This window comes from Seriola lalandi, unplaced genomic scaffold, assembly GCF_002814215.2.
Source record: "Seriola lalandi dorsalis isolate HSWRI2012SDOR001 ecotype SW California unplaced genomic scaffold, Sedor1 jcf7180002054584, whole genome shotgun sequence".
Classification (NCBI taxonomy): domain Eukaryota; kingdom Metazoa; phylum Chordata; class Actinopteri; order Carangiformes; family Carangidae; genus Seriola; species Seriola lalandi.
The window spans coordinates 1842767-1860354 of record NW_019525137.1 but is presented as its reverse complement, the minus strand read 5'-3'; the positions used below and the strand labels follow the sequence as shown (position 1 = coordinate 1860354).

The 17588-nt window shown below is 40.4% G+C and overlaps 1 protein-coding gene across 1 annotated transcript; it reads right to left on the bottom strand.

Annotated features, from left to right (window-relative positions):
- Positions 1-694: 694 nt before the first annotated feature.
- On the bottom strand, positions 695-7288 carry rergla (RERG/RAS-like a). Its single transcript, XM_023418765.2, has 5 exons — positions 7110-7288; positions 6944-7000; positions 3822-3895; positions 1788-1936; positions 695-1701 (listed from the first exon to the last, which is right to left on the bottom strand). Exons 1-5 carry the CDS (start codon positions 7159-7161, stop codon positions 1422-1424), a joined length of 612 nt encoding a protein of 203 aa, XP_023274533.1. The 5' UTR covers positions 7162-7288; the 3' UTR covers positions 695-1421.
- Positions 7289-17588: the final 10300 nt, after the last annotated feature.

Below are 17588 nucleotides of genomic sequence, written 5' to 3'. Positions count from 1 at the left end.
ATCTGATCAACAGCTGTGATTATAATGAGGACGGCTGCTGAGAGCATGTAGAGGTCAACAACACTGCCGAGGCCTCAGAGGATGAATCTGGTCATGTGATATGATCATGTGATCTGCCAGAATTTGATCTGCCAGATGAAACTTTCTGAGCATTAAGATGCTGACGGTGGTTCATTGATAGTAACCGAACAAACACGTGATGAAGCAGCAGGTACAAACGCTGATGATGGAGAAAACAAAGAAAGCTCAGTAACTAATGAGATATGAGGCTGAACAGCACCAAGAATCAAACCTCCTGGGCTGAAAAATGAAGCCAAAACTGAAGAACCAAAAGCTGCAGTTCCTCTAACGACCACTAGAGTCTGGCTCCAACAGTGAGTCAATCCCCATAGACTCCCATGTTAAAATGTCCAACTTTACAGCAGAAATAAACATGTTCACAGCCTGGTACAAAAACATTTTTGGTCTCTAGAGCTAATTTCCTCCTTCATGACACCTGTTTATATAATTCACCTGTTTACATTTTATTAAGAAGTTATGTAGAATCAAGGGCGTGGCCTCTTTTGAGTGACATGCGGGTGAGCGTATGCCCATTTTTGGATTAGCTAGAAGTTAGGGGCGGAGTCTGTAACTGCCAAGATGGCGACGGTGGAGCAGCTCACTCTGAGATTCAAAACTGCTCTTCAGAAACCTGTGGGTGACGTCACAGAGGCTACATCCATCTTTATTTACAGCCTATGAACAGTACAAATAAATGTGGGCTCACTATTTGGTTAAGCAACAGGTCACTGTTGCCCTTTTTATCTAATGTGTTATAACAGCTTATAAATGATCTATAAATTGTTAACAAGCTTATTAATAAATTAGGTATAAACCGTTCATAATCCTTTATAAGGGGAAATGATTTAAAAAAGAAAAAGCAATAATGAGCTCTGTAGAAGCTGTTCAGAGTTTAGTAGTTTTTGCTCAAGAACACATTTGAACAGAATGTGAGATATGAAAGACAGATCTATGTCTCCTTGAAATAACTGCACCTTCCATATCTCTCACACTGAATGTCACCCAACACATACCTGACACCCACCCACCTCCTACCTGCTGATTACTCAGCTTGTTTAATCACTACATTTCAAGACACAAAGCAAACTGGTGACACTTCATCGCTGGAATGTGAAACTTCTGCTAGATAAGCTCGGACAGGAAAAGCATGAGTTAGCAGCTGGAAGCAGGAAGTAGGCTCAGACAGTATGTACTGTGTACTACTGCATTATCACACCTTTCTACGCATTTATATGTCAGGCCAATGCTAATCAACAGCAACACAAACATAATCAAAGATACAGAGCCAAGCAAGAGGAATGAATAGTCCGACGTCATTGGTCCAGCCTTGACTTGACAGCTGTTCCGGTGTCTGACTCGTCTCACACGGATTTCCTCCTCTTGCCGAAGACGTTGTTGATGAGCTTGGCCATGGACTTGGAGCCGCTGGGGCGTCTCCTGCGCTCCTTGCCTTTGCCGCCCAGGCTGGCGTTCTGCACCATCTTGGAGAATATGAACGCCACCTCCTGGTAGTGCTCCGCCACCGACAGCTCATAGAACTGGCAGCGATACTCGGCCGCCAGACGCTGACCCTCCTCGCGCTGCACCTCTCTCATGTGGCACAGGTCCTGTTTGTTGCCCACCAAAAAGATGAGCGAGTCCCTGTGGGTGAAAAAATGACTGTGAGATTCAAAATACACAGGTTCTCACCGGTTCTGTTTACATGCACAAGCGAGCTTGTTCCGTACCTTTTGGCGGATCCAAGGTGTAGCTCTCTGATTAGGTGCACTATGGCTTTGGCAGTGAGGAAGGAGGAGCGGTCGCTGATGTCGTAGACCAAAATGAAACCATCGGCCCAGTGGATCTGGTCGTTTAGAGCAGACTTACCCTCACAGGCCTGAAGACAGAGACGATTACAGGTTAATGTTACATTTAGTGATCAAAAAAATTCTAATTCATACAGACACATTCAGGACCAAGCAGGGCATGTCGAGCTTTGCGCCTGGGGCTTCACCTCACGGTTAAGGTTAATTTAACTCACGTTATGTTCTGTATGGCATCACGCTGCAACAGCCGCCCGGACGCAACGTGCATTTGTTTTGTGTCAGTCATAAATACGGCGGAAAGCGATAGCGCTCCTCCAGAGATCTACCAGCCTTCTAATACCTTTAACACCAAAGTCAGTGGGTATAAGCAGGTTTTTTTTTTAAACGTGGGTAAACCCACTAATAAAAGCTGATTGACCCCTTAGCACATGCATGGCCGCCCTGTTACCAAGGCAGCAGGCAAACCCAGAACTGCTACTGGTCCCTTATGACAAACATGTGTTGGACATGTTATTATGTTAATGTTTAAATGCGTATTATTCACTTGTTGTTTCCAGGATAAAACCGTGATAATTACCAGAGCGTTCACAGGTGTGATGAATATATACGCATAGGTCACATGACCAATTATCATTATATTCATTTTTGTCATTTATCAGGGTTTTAACATTTTCACACATTATCAAAAATCACAGCAATATTAATATTACTAGAGCTACAAAAGTTACACTATTTTACACAGTGTTAACAAAAATAAGAGACTACCTTCTACTGCACATACACAACTGGCTGCATGAAAAAAGTGTTATATGGACTAAAGGTCCTACAGCTGTCCCTCTACATCACAGAGTGAGGAGGGTGAAGGTCAACCGACTTAATAAATACATCAAGTTATTTTGAGTTGAGTTTGATTAGTCAAAGTGACAGAGGATGGAAGATATGAAACTAAGTTCATAAGGTTTAGAGTTTGTGGTTGTGAGGTGACTCTGGAAATGGTCTTAATATCCTTGTTATATCCTCAGGCTGGACTGAGTGGTTCGGCTGAGGACAGCCACATGCTCCACTGGCTCTGCAAACTAAGATGGATGATACTAATGGGCTTTAGCTTTAGATTCACCGGGCCCCGTTCTTAAACACACAAGTGCAAGAAGTCCAAAGTGGGAGTTTCATGGGCAGAAACATCTCCTATTATTTTGGTTCATGTACACGACTGTGCAAAAGTTTTAGGAACTTCAGATGTTTCCATGAGTCATAAAGAATTATACAGTAGCCCTGAGGGGTCAAAACACCTCAAACAACATTTCAGAAAGCACTTTAACAGGACTTTAACTTTGTGATGTCACAACTAAGCAGTCACCTGTCAGCCATGCCTCAAGCCCCGCCCACCTGGATCCATCATCCAACCTCGCAGGATTTGGTTTCTCTGAGTGTGAACCTGAAATCTGCTTTATTTTTATTGGATCACTCAGAAAACAGTCAGTCAATCAGAAGAGAGGCTCAGAGCCTCCTCTCTTCTGATTGGCTCACCCAAGTGTCGTTACTAGAGCTCCAGAGAGAAGCCTGAGAGAGGAGATGTAAAACTACACTGAGATGGTTTTTGGTTCTTTAAACCACAAATATATGTTCTTATGGATCAACACTTCAAATAAAACACAGGAGAAGAGGAAAATATGGATCTTTAAGATGTAATATGACGAAATTAAATATTTGGTATTGTTTACATTCCCTTTACTGTGTGACATGTGACATTATAAGATGTATTAAGACGCCATATACTGGATCCAGCTAAAGCTATATCCTGATCATGTTACATAATTGCAAAACATAATTTTGATTATGATGCCATGTGTATTCCCTGTGCAAAGACCTGACCTCCGCTTGGTAAGTGCACCCAGTTGCCAAGCAGGGATCATCTGTGATGTCTTCTTATGTTACTTTCTCTACCTGTAAACTCACCTGAGAGCACGGGTCATAGAGCTCCAGATGAACCTGCCTCCCATCCACAGACAGACACTTTCTGTATATGCACTCTGTGGAAGACAAGACGGAAGACAAGAGAAATCAACCTGGCTGTCAGAGTTCTCCAGTACTTTATATGAGATGAAAGAAAACAAATAGGTTTAGACAGAAATGGCAACAATTCATTTCCTATATCACAGCACTACGTGACACCTCAATGTCTTTTACTCTCAGTTAAACATTTGTCTCTATACTTTTCACAATACGTAACCGTAGAAACGCACGAGGAAGAGTACATGTCAAGCTGTTTTTTCTTTTTCTGTTTTTGGAAAAATTATAAATATGAAAAAAATGTTCTCCATGAGCTGTGAGTCACAGAAAATGCTCAGTATTGGTGTCAAATGAATGTTTCCTGATGTGTATGATGATTTGTGAGTAATTCATAGTGTTCACAATTTTCAATCTCCAATCTATAAACAAATACCAACAAATTTATACAAATATAAAACCGTTTTATAAATAAACACATCCCAAGTTGAATAAATATCAGTATTTTACATATTTTATCTCCAACTTCAAGTTCTCAGGTATACTTACATTTTCTTGCCTGTGCATATACATATCTGAAAATATTTGATTGAATTGTATATATACTGTTGTTTTATATTTATTAACAAATGTTAAATGTATGTGCATGGATCAGCTGACACGTGGGGGTTGGGTTTACCGGAGCCCAGCTGAGCTCTGGTGACTGCACAATACTAATAGTCAGTGATTATAATAAAAGATAAACTTGTTATCTAATCTGTAATGTATATTTAACAAGACTAGGTCGCAACCTTGTATATGGCTGAACCAGGTTGTCAGCTATTTGCATTCCGCCTAGTAACAGCTGGCTTCAGCTCTTTATATGTTTGCTTCTCTCCTCTCTGTGCTCACATATACAGTATTTTAATAAAGCGAAATTCACAATAAAGCTGTTCTCATTCACATGTATGTTTTTCTGTTTCTGTTTCTGTGTCATGACAATGGAACAGGTCAGAAATAGTGACAAATGTTGACCAGCGGTCACTTCCAAGCTGCTGCTCTATAAATATATGTATTAATTCATGAATAAGTAATAGAATTTGAAAAACTATTTGTAAATGCATTTAAAAATTTGAATTCCCTCTTCAATTTCCTTTTCCTTTTTCCAGCTGATTTTCCTTTTCCTATTAACTAATCAATTAGCTTAGTCATTTAGCATCTCCTTGTAGCCTTTCTGTGACCCTCTGGGCCTTCAGTGTAAGTAAGCAATCCCAATTGGCCATAGGATGTAACAAGCTCTCTGATTGGTTGGAGAAGGAGAAGCTAAATCACTAAGCTAATTGATTAGCTATGAATGAATAAATGTATTTATAAATGGTTTATTTCCAGTGAAATCCCTGCTCCTCCATAGTTGGCCTTCATCATGTCGCATCACTGCCTCCTTCTGGGTTTAATCATCTTGTAATTAGTGTGGCTGCTTTTAAAAATCTATATATACACATTTCATCCCCACATTCAAGCACATCTTTAATCCTGGTCTCCACTAGTCCTGGTCTCTGTGGCCCTTTTTGTCATTGTCCTTCTCCCCTCTTCATATGTCCTGCATTAGGACAACACTGCATGTTCCCACTAAATCATTTTGATGAGGAAACTGCATTATTCAACTCTGTCACTCACTCACTCAGTCACAGACATTCACGTTTATATGTCTGATTCTGCCGTTATGGTCTAACCAACAATTGGGCTTTGATCCTAGAACAGTGGCATTACAACTCCCTATGTGCCTTAAGTTCACTGTAGGTAGGTTACACATGCCAGAAAGTTTTATTTTTTATCATCTAACCAAGGCCAGAGGAAAGTGTAGCTCATGTAGCTGCTCCACTCGGCAGCGCTGATTTGGCCTGGTCAGAAGCCAAACGCTCAGATGAAACTAGATTATTCTCAGGAAAACAATGGCACATTGAGCCACTATCTAAGACTAATGTGAGTCATTCTCCATACAGGTCAGGTAGCCGGCTGCAGAGTATCATTACAGCCGGATGGAGGTTAACAATTTAGAAAAAATAACATTAGAGGGATCAAACATTTAGGCCTTGCTCTTAAAATGAAGTTGCAGAGGTCAAACAGGAACTACCTGGATAAGTAAACAGTGTTATGAATCTGACCAGGCATTCAATCCCGATGTTTGGTACGTGACATATTTGATTACAGACACATTTGAGTTGAAACTGAACTGTAGATACGGGATTTAGATATGGGATGTTTGTAGTTGACAGAACCTGGTAACTGAAACACAAATGTTGCACTGACTCCGGAAGTGTGTAAAAGTAAATGACATACAGTTGTGGAACAGTAGCTACAAAACTGATGTGATCTGATTGATAATAAAGGTTGAGGAGGAAGACCTCACAGCTGACTCACGAGTGAATCCGACAGAACAGAGTCAAACTTTGTTAAAACCAGTGGAATTTCATTGTAAATTCTAATGGAGATCCCCAAGTTGAAATATGTTTTTAGGTTTGAATAGTAAGTTTAATTCAGGAGTCTCCAACATGTGTTTTAGACTAGCTCACCCAAAGGTTCAGTCTGTATAAACCATGGGTGCAGAGTACAAACTTTAAGCAACACAACTTGTCAGTTTACATCAGATCGGCTGTAGGTGACATGCACTGATATCAACTCTTCTGATAACACAACAGATATAAACTAAACTTTTCAACAAATAGAAATATGTTGCCATGGATACAGTGAGTTAGGTTGTGGGCTTCAACTTGAGCCCCACTTTCTTTATAGTCCGTGTTTGTTTACATGTTGGAAAATGAAGTGCAGTGAATGATCTATTTTAAGTTGCTGTTTGTTGAGAGCCACTGATGAACTGAACTATCACTGATCACCGACTGAGGAGCTTCTTCTTTCTCTGATCTCCAATCAGATTTATGGAGGTTTATTTACAGCTGTGTTTTCAATGAATGGAAAACTTAAGGCCAAGGAAAGTGCGTTTAGTAGAAGTCAGGATTTAACAGTGAAAGTCTGTTTCCCCTCAAGGACAGTGTGTAAATACAAAGGGAAGCGGCGCGTGCACAGATTATTACCTGAGGAAGAGGCGTACTCCCCGATGAAGCGCCTGGTGAGGAAGCGGACGATGAGAGCTGCAGAGAGACAGACAGACCGAGACAGACAGACAGACAGGTGAGCTCCGTGAACAGCGACACTTGTTTATCCCCGATGTCCAACAACATGGGTCCCCTCCTCAACTACCTGATTTCCCAACACCTTCACTGCCCAGCACAGCAATCTTGATGTCATTCATGTTCGCTGTAGAAACAAGACTAGCGTCCGCCACGGAAATATCCCTCAGATGTCATGCTGTGAAGAGCCGGGGAGGAGACAGCGTGGTCAGCGCCCATGAGCTGCCTGGAGGAGCCGGTGCAGCCCGAGGGTGCAGGCTGGGCGGTGGGAGGAGGGTGGGCGGCGCTTCAGGAGGCGGAAACAGGAAAACATGGAAGTATGAAATTAAGATCCTCTGTCTCAAAATGAGTCTCAGAGGTGGAACTGATTTAAGTGCTTTAGTTAATGGCTAGTTTTAGTCCAGTTGTCCCCATCCTACAGGGTCACAAGAATTTGGAAAGAAGAAAAAATTTAAGTAAATAAGTTTTGCTGTATTTATTCATTTTTACTGTTTGACCCTCAAACATTATTGAAATGAAACCACGTGAGAGATAAGAGGAGGATGTCTCTTTGGTGGAAAGTGCGAAGAATTCATAGACATCTGAAACATGACAATTGTAACAATAGGATTGTTGTTCCAAGTTTAAGTTGGCCAGGGGACACATTTGAGTGTGACACTGAACAAGAGTGAAGCTGGCCAGTACGACATGTTTGTGAGACGTTCATGACAATAAAGTTACAAGTGAGCATGGATTATTGCTTTAGCCGTCCATTCTGTATGGTTTAGTGTTAAGACAAACGGAACAGAGTGAAACAACAATAGCCACAATAGACATCATCAAACAATCAAACATAACAAAACCAGTAGCAGGTATCAGGTAATATCCACAATGGTGAGCATGTGGTTTGATAAATATCTTCAAAATGATGAGTGATTGACTGATTACATTGTAATGATTTTACATTTTTGCAAATTTATTTGACACAACAAAATGGGAAGGATGACGAAAAATGATTTTGTATCACCCGAACTAGAGGATGAATTTTAAAATAATTTCCAAAATTCTCAAAAGATGGCTAAGTCCTGGAGGCTATTTTTAATATTTTCACCACTTTATCTTGCCCTCAAACAGCATTTTCCTATGACACTACCAATCCATTTTTGGATTAGTTGGGAGTTAGGGGCGGAGACAGGCACTGCCAAGATGGCAACAGCAGAGTGGCTCACTCTGTGCTTGAAAAACCACTCTTCAGAAACCTGTGGGTGACATCACAGAGGCTACATCCGTCTTTATTTACAGTCTATGGGCACTACATTTTCCTCAACCTGAGGTTCCTAAAACAACAGATCATTGCAAAAGTTCAAACTGAATCAATAAAAGATGAATAAAACATTTTTAACAGTGATCTGTCCACGTTCAGCTTTCTCAATAAGGACAGTCTTTAAAAGAAGGTCCAGTACATCTGCGACTGTAGAGGCGCTATTTAAAAAGACACTCGTATGGGTCATATCTGAGGGTAGGGACAAACAAACAATATGGCCGCTCAGGTTGGAGGACAGGTAGAGAACAGGTGAAACAATGGTATAGATATATAAAGGTATTCACGCTGATGACACTCAGCTGTCTGGACTTTAGGAGAAGCTGGATGTCTCAAGACAATTTAGATGAGGTACTTATGATTGGCACTGAGTTTGCTCAACAGACTCTTGGGCCTTTATCCACTTGCTAATAAAAGCAAGTGTGATGATGACTCACTCTGAGGGGGACTGATGAATGATTACATTATCACTGCCATGTATACTGACTATTATACACCTTATCACAGAATGTAAATCAGCAGCGTCCTGACATAAATAATTTGAGTTTTAACCCGGCTAAAGCAGATATGAAAAGCACTGGCAGGTTGTCCTCTGTCAAAGGAATGTGTCTGCTCAGTGTAAGAGATATGTTCTGTACAAAAGGACCATTTAAGGTGCCAGACTTCAGCTGCACCGCTTCAGTTTTTTCAGAATAAGTTTCCTTAAGAAACATGGCACCACAGTTTGTAGTTTTTAACATTTATGGCAGCTTCTTTAATATTCCTCTCCATATCATTTTACTGTAGGTAGTGTAGAGATATAAGTTTATTTCTATCTGCAGTATGAACACTCTCTCTCCTGTGACAGGTTATAAATTAAATCACAGCAACGATGTCTCTGGTGGAGGCGGGTGATGTATTATTTTAACACCGGCCTCCTCCACTGTGTATTGGAGGTGTTGTTTTTACTGGCAAGGTGGTCTCACATGTAAAGTAAAAGCTGAGGTATTATCGCCGGTGAGCTGTCGAAGGCGTGAAGTGGGTTTTAGAGAAAAGCAGCAGTTATGTAATGAGGACATAAATACTAAAATGTAGATGACTCGCTCTATTCTAACACTAGTCAGAAATATGTGACATAAGAGCATGCTAACACACTGATACAAAAGATTTTGTGCTTTCTAAGAGCCCTTTAAATATTGTTCAACAACTGCTTCATTAGATAAACTGTCCCTCCCTCCCTGCCCAAATTTCTTTTACCCACTTATTTCTTTTTCTTTCCTTTATTTACTCTTTAGGTTTCTTCATATAAGTTTCCTTTTTTCACATTTTATTTATTTATATTAGTTATTACAAATTCATATTCATAAGTATTTGAATGTTGTATGTTCTATATAATTGATATATTTATTTATACGTTATAATTTATTATTTGTGTTATTTTCTATACAGAGACTGTGTTGGGGGGATGTTCCTGTTAAAAAAGAGAAAAGAAGGTAAACACTTGGATATGCATTGTTGTATCCCAAATAAAAAGATCATATCTATATCCTATATATATAAAATTATTATATAAAATGTAGATCATAAAATAATAAAACAAACTTTCAGTGTTATGAAATGTGCAGAGGAAGAAGCAAAGGAACCTCCCCACCACGCACAGAGTTTGTTTTTATGTTATTGCATTCTTACACTTAATTAATGCATACTTCTTGGATTTCATAACTGAATAGTTGAATCTCATTAGTGTGTGGTTGGTGTTTTTTTTTTTCCATAAACGCAGTACAACAGACAACAGACAAGAGCCTTGCCAACATTAAACAGAGGCAGCACGATGTCACTGAGAGAGCTGGTCTGGATTCATGTGTGGCAGGAGCAACACGTGCGAATGGGAAAGCAAGCTTTTGTTTTAAAGAAGTTAACTGGCTTTTAATGGAGAGATTTAACAGTTAGTTTGAAAAGCTAACAGTGGGAAGATTTAACCCGCGGGTGAGTGGACTGGTGATTGTGCAACAGACTGAATATCGCTGGGGAAACAAGGTTGCAGAAGAATTCCAAAGGAGGAAACCCAGCTGCTTTAATTCAATTCAAAGTTGTGCATAGAACTTACTATACACCAAATCCAGACTCTACCATTTCGCCGGGAGTGTCCCCATTCTGTGAGAAATGTAAAAAGGGAATTGGTACACTCATCCACCAGTTTTGCTCCTGCCTAAAACTGAAACCCTACTGGTTACTTATTTTTGATTACCTGTCAAAACCCTATAAAAAAGCTATTATCCAAAATCCCATGTTGGCTATATTTGGCCTAACGTCTACTACCTGCTCTTTAACCAGCTACAAGAAATTAGCCGTTTCTCTCTTTATCCTTTTAACCAACTGCCTAATTTTGCAGAATTGGAAGTCAGAAACATTCCCTAAGTTCTCGCATCAGCAATCACAAGCAAGCTGGCGCGGCACAACCCAAGTCCCACTGAGAAAGTGATTGACTTTTTGCTGAGGATACAGACACAGCTCTTACTATAGTTATACATGGCTCTGTATTCCCAACATTACACCTTTAAGGACACAGTCATAAGTCTTGTCTAAATCATTAAAACACATGCAGATCGATCTCCCATGACGTCTCCAGTACAGTACTCCAAAACCTGTTTTCTCGGCCATCTTCGGGCCTTAAAGTGATAGCTGGAACTTCATTTTCTCAACGTTGGAACTACCGTATTCCTATGCACAAGCACACCTACAGTGCACACTGTATTACATACACTGCTGTTGGAAAGAGCTAAACTGTACAACGGGCTTCTTAAGTGCTTAAAACACCTTTTTTTGTTTCATCACGCAGCTTCTTCTCTTGTTTGTTTCTCCGAGAGAGTGCACCTGTCTGAATTTACTACAGGTACACTGACTAAGTCGTCACACAACCCCACGTTAAATATGCTGAACTATCACTTTACGTTCCACTCTCACACTAATTCTTAAAACAACATAGACGACCTAAAGAACCAAATGACTTTCTTTTCTTACTTTTTGAATTTTCCAAAAATCTCATTATTGGATATTTTTTCTATAGGTTTTGCTTTCAGTGACCACTTCAAGACCTTTTTATAATTCACAGCAGGATTGCATCTGTTACACTGAGCTCCCTTCATCGTGTTGCTCTTCAGGTGAAGGAAATCATCTGACAGGCCTCTGTAGAATGAAAATGTGAAGTACAGCAACAACAGAAAAAAACCAAGGCGTGCTGACGACAGAGATCTGCATGTGGGTGTCTTTCCGCCGCAGCCCCCATTCGTACTGAGTGCCACTTGACAATAGAGAGATCCATTAAGGAGAAATGTCAGAGCACTATTTTCATCAAACAGAGAGCTCTTTACTCATTCATCTGTAGGAGGAGGAGGTTATGTATGGAGCATAATTATCTTCCTTTAGTTCACAGATAAAGGAAAAATAAGTAGGTGAGACATACAGAGCCAGAGACAGATGAGTGTTAAATAGATGGAAGCAGAGGTTATGCAGTAATTATCTCGCTCCTGTTTTCTCCTCTGGAACCATGACTACATGGCTCAAATTCTGGAAAAATATGAGTAATAAAAGATAAGACTTTTATGTGAAAGAACGGCATGTTAGACTCTGTTACTTATGAATCAGTAACACGACTTTCAAAAAGAATGTAGGCACTGTAGAGATGATGTAGTTTTACTGCGTGTTGATGATAAAATAAGCTGATGGCCTGCTTTAACAAGTGGACAAAAACGTGCAGCTTTGTAATGTACATGTGCAACATGTGCAACATGTGCAACATGTGCAACATGCGGTTTTCAGCTGGAAAATCCTCACTGCAATGGCCGGCCCGCGTTTGAATTAGACCTGTGGCCCTTTGCTGCACGTCATCCCCTCTTTCCCTCTTTCTCCCCAGTTTTCCTGTTTCTCTCGCTGCAGTTACAATAAAGGTATGAAAAGGCAACTGACTACTACGACTGACTGACTGACTGACTGACTGACTGACTGACTGACTGACTGACTGACTGACTGATCAGGTTTGCTCCACTGGGTCAGCCGACTGCCTCGTCACTGAGTTGGTGACGACTTATGTTAAAACCTCATCTCAACATAAAAAATTTTGACTGTACAAAATGAGAAAAAAATAATAATAGTAATCATAGGAACATTAAGCTGCTTGGAGATGGTCTTGTAGTCTTCACCCTGTTATTTTCTTCCTTATCTCATCAGACAACTCTTCTCTTTGTCTTGTCCATGTGCAGTGTGGTTCTGCTCCATTTAATTAGACTGATTATAAGAATGAGGACAACTGAGAGGCAATAGTCTAGCTTGAAATATCACTGTTCCCTCCCCATTAGCTGACACTCAGCTGTGCAGTAGGGGTGGGCGGCAGATTGAGGCTGAGGGCTGCAGATATGGGTCAGCTCTGATGGATGGCAGACAGACTTCACTGCTATTAATGGAAAGGAAAGGTCTGGCCGCCCTGCAGATATCTTACAGATAGACAGATATAAAGCAATAGTCAGAGATTGAAGTGAGTATAAATAATGATGGAAAGCTCCTAATTACGCAACAAAGCCCAGAATAACTTCAAACATCAGAACAGACATTTACTGCAGTGACATCATCCCCCACAGGAATAAAAGGGCAAGAGGGTTATGGAAAGAGGCGTGTTCTGTTCACGAAACATGAAGTAAACTGCAGCAACTCAGAGCTGAGAAGTAAAATGGTAATTCCATTAGTTTTAAAGGCTTCCTTTACTATTATTCACCCTTTTCCCTCTGGTGGTATCGTTTCATTCAGGTAGCTTTAGTTTTAGTTGTCCAGGTTTTGATTTAGACCTGGACAATATATAGAATTGTGTTTGTGTTGCTTATTTCCAGACGCAGTGTAACTGTGGATAATCCACAGAAAACACTGGAGGAGTATTTGGTTCAAAGTAGTTCCCATGATATTTGCGGTATATTGTGAAAAACTCACAATCCAGTGTCACGTCACAAACATAATCCGCTTTGTGTCTCCTAAGATATCTTTAGAGTAAGAGGCCAGCTGGAGCAGGCTGATGCAGAAAACTTACACGTAATTACCTCTGCTCGACTGGACTATTGCTACACTTTCCTCAAAGGTTTGCTTCTAAAGACTGTGGCCTGAGTACAGCTAATACAGTGTATATTGGTATAATTTTTGTTGTATATTTCCATAGATGTTTTATTCTATAGATGTTTATTTTCTGCTGTGGTAAATGAATTTCCCAGTTGTGGGATAAATAAAGTTAATCTAATCTAATCTAATCTAATCTAATACAACAAGCTGGGACTGAGTCTTTGGACTCTGGCTGCTCTCAAAAATAGATATCACCTGTTATTAGATCTTTAGATTTTACAGGGAAAGAGAGGGTGGATGTCGAGCGCTCTGACTTGGATCAAACTGGGGACACTGTGATCACAGTATATGCATACGTATAGGAATATAATGTATTTCTTTGCATTGTGTTCCAGTTAGTTGAAGACTTGATTACAAAATGTGACTTCTTGTCACAGTGAGAAGGTTCTGGGTTTGCATGTTCTCCCCGCGCCTGCGTGGGTTCTCTCCGGGTTCTCCAGCTTCCTCCCACAGTCCAAAGACACACATTAGGTTAACTGGCGACTCTAAAGCGCCCATAGGTGTGACTGTGAGCACGACTGGTTGTTCATCTCTATGTGTCAGCCCTGTGATGGACTGGCAACCTGCCCAGGGTTTACCCCGCCCTCACCCAGTGTCAGCTGGGATTGGCTCCAGCCCCCTGCGACCCAATAAGGATAAGCAGCATGGATAATGGATGGATGGACTTCTTGTCTGTAAAGACAAGCGTGTAAGTTGATTTTGGTTTTTATGGTCCATGCTAAGGGAGTTCTTTACCTGATGTACTCCAACATTAACACCGTTTAAAGGCAAACTGATAACATTCATTTTGATCCTGACTATTTCAGTAGGTTCGGCTTTGTTGTGTGTTTTTACTGCATCTGATGATTGTTGATTAGTTCATCAGTTTTTCTGTAAAGCATGTTGTATTACAAAGTTCTGTTTGCGCTACAGTAACCCCCAATCCCCAAGACATGAAACTGTAACCAGATTGGAACACAGGAGCCAAGACACAAATGTTTTGATCCCGTCTGGACACATCTGTATGGTGGTAGCATGTAGCACAGTTATCTCACTGAGCTGTGCTAAAAGATCCTGTCAGATGGTTCAGCACAACAGTGGCTCCTGTGTCTTACACCACCAACACATGTTGTCAGTGACTGTCCACCCCCACCCCCCCCTCCTCTGAAAAGAAGCTTCATCTTATCTCTGGTGGGTCTAAAACATCTGTACGCACACCTGGACTCACTGAGGGCAGCCCTCATCAAACACAGCAGGCGCCGTATCCTCGTCTGATATCAGCCGACAGCTTTCTGCGGCTCAGACCGCCGTGGAGAGGCCCCCCGTTCTGCTGCAGCAGCAGCGGCACACTGATCCATGACTGTTACTCTCACTCTCACTCTTTGTGTCTGAACACAGCTGCCATGATGATGCAGTACTGTCTCTGCAGGCTGGGGGTGCTTCAATTCAGGTGTGGCAGATTAAACTGCCAGGTCCAGGTGTCAGGAAAGGATAGGATAATATATGAGGGACTACTTTTTCTCTCGGTAATGCTTGGTTAATGAGGCTGACAAAATATTTCAAAGAGGATAATTCCAGTGCATTACCGTATGTCTTATTTACACAGTTTAATCCATCATTCCCTCAGTTGTGACAACACTGTACTCTGAGTTCTGGGAACATGATGGTATCACTAAAAAGAAGTCCTGAGCAGTCAGGTTGGAAACAAGCCAACAGTCTGTCCAGATAATCTAAAACACTTTATTTTGAGATCAAGCTGAAATACCTGTAGTCTTCCTTTTCCCCATATGCCATAATTTGACCTTTCAAAAAAAAAAAAAGATGGTTTGTGGTTGTTTGTTATTATTTTTAATGTACAAAGGTAAAATACACCTAATCCTGGCACCACAGAACCTTGAGAAACAGGAACCCATGATGGTTTTAAACTTCCACAAGCACAAACCAGCAGCACTGGCTCTAGTCTGGTGGGCATGAGTTCCCCAGCCCTGTGGAGGTGTTCTTTGAGATACTCTGTTGTTATAGTAAAGATGAATGAATGAAAAAAAGTAAAACAGATCATGATGTTCAGTGATTCCAATGCACAGACTGCAGCAGTCTACAAAAGATCCAGCTGCTGCAGATGAATCTTTTTGTGCCATCTGGTGGTGAATACGTCACAGTGCACCTGCGCAACAAACCCTCGCCCTCTCTATAACTTCAGTGTTCAGTTGATACAGTGTCTACCGTAGGAGGCCGACTACATGTCCATGGTTCTTCACTGACTGTAGAGATGGTAACTGGATCACGTCATTTCTATTATCATGGTGAAGATAAACGACCGAGCAGAAATGTGTCATTCACTTTGAAGTTGTGTGAAAGAGCCCACACAAGGAAAGAAACCTGGATCGCTAAAGTCATGGTGCTTTCACGGTCTATAGAAACATGAGTAGAATTTACCCCACAGAGAGAATCTATGTCCATATTCTTCATACAAGATACTGTTTCTGTTTTGTTTGTTTGTTTGTTTTTTATCTTAGCATTTTCAGTATGTGCAATTTTGTAAAAGTTTGTATGTAAAATTAGTACCTGAAATGTGTGTAGAAAGAAATTTTAAGCATTGAGCTTATTGCAGGTATGTGTGTGTTGTTACCAAATGCTAATTCAGATTTAGTTGACATTTTTAACTGGACTTTCTATGGTCTCAAATGTACGACGGAGTATTAGGGCCAGATTGAGGAAAAAAAAATATTATAGAAATATTATGATTTTTTTTTCCTAGAAATATTATGATTTTATTCTCAAAATTACGACTTTATTCCTGTAAGGTTTTTACTTCATTCTCGAAAATTTCAGATTTGTTTTGCTCTATGTAGTCCTAATACTCCGCCGTGCAAATGCGGAAACATGATTGTAAAGAATGTGGGGGTTTTGGCTGGACAGAGAGGAAGCATTACCCAACCTACACCCATTTACACCCATTCTATAAGTGGGAAAACTTGACACAAGTCTTTCCAGCATTATAAATTAATAAGTAATTTATTATATAGCAAAAGCTCTCACATTAAAATGGCCTGACACTAAGCTTGTTTGCTCAACTTTAGGTAAATAAAGTAGTAGTAGTAAATTACTTAATAAAAGTTGAAGAAGCAGCCGGAGTTGTCTTTATTCCCATGTGGCCTGAAGGCATCATGAGGTAATTTACTGTAAGCAAAGCAGGTTATTTCCCCATAGAGCAGGAAGTTTTTCATTCATAATCGACGGCGTCAGTCACAGCAGCTCATGGTGACCGCTGTCGTTTGAAAGTCTGTTTGTAATATTTTGTAATGGCAGAAAAACAAAGACTTTCTGCACGAGGACTGATAGTGTGACTGAATCTTGAGGATGTTTCTTCCAGGGGTTTTGGTTTTACTGTGTGCGTCACTGTCGTCCGCGGTGAAGGTGTTAACATGGCCGCCCCTCAACTGCTCCAGACAGGTAAGCACCGCCTGACAACTGGGAAGGAAACGAAGATATTTCAGCATTTATTTACCTTGACCATGGATGTTCTGTCTTTAGAAGGTGTAGAAAGTTTTATCCAACAGAACAAATAATTCTTATCTCTACATGTACAGGTACATGTGTAGTGTAGTATAGACTTTCTCTAACTAATTTTGTGACACAATAACTACAGATAGTAGACAGTGGTGATGAGATGCTGTTATCCAAAGCACTACGTGTAATCGATTAAAAGTTGAAGTAAGAATGATACAATTCTCTTTTCTAATTTACTTTTTTGCTTTTTTTTTCCCCTTCCACAGGATTTGGAGTGTAAAGTCACCACAAGTGAGTAAACGCTCCTCTTCTAAATCACTGTTATCGTTACTTGCTGTTCAGTATTCTGTTACCTCATGTGACAGATTTGAGTTTTTGGGGTGTTATAATAATATTGTTATATATTGATACCAATAAGTCACCGATCAACTATCAGCTATCTTAAAATTTAACTGAATGTTGTGAAACTGTTTAATAGTTTCCTGCATTAAATGAAGCAGAGCAGGGATTCCTGGCACAAGTTCACCTCCTACCAAGATGGCCGACTATAAATAATCCTCTATACTTAAACATTTGCCTTTAAATTAAAAAATACATTTAAAAACAAACAGCTACAGACAT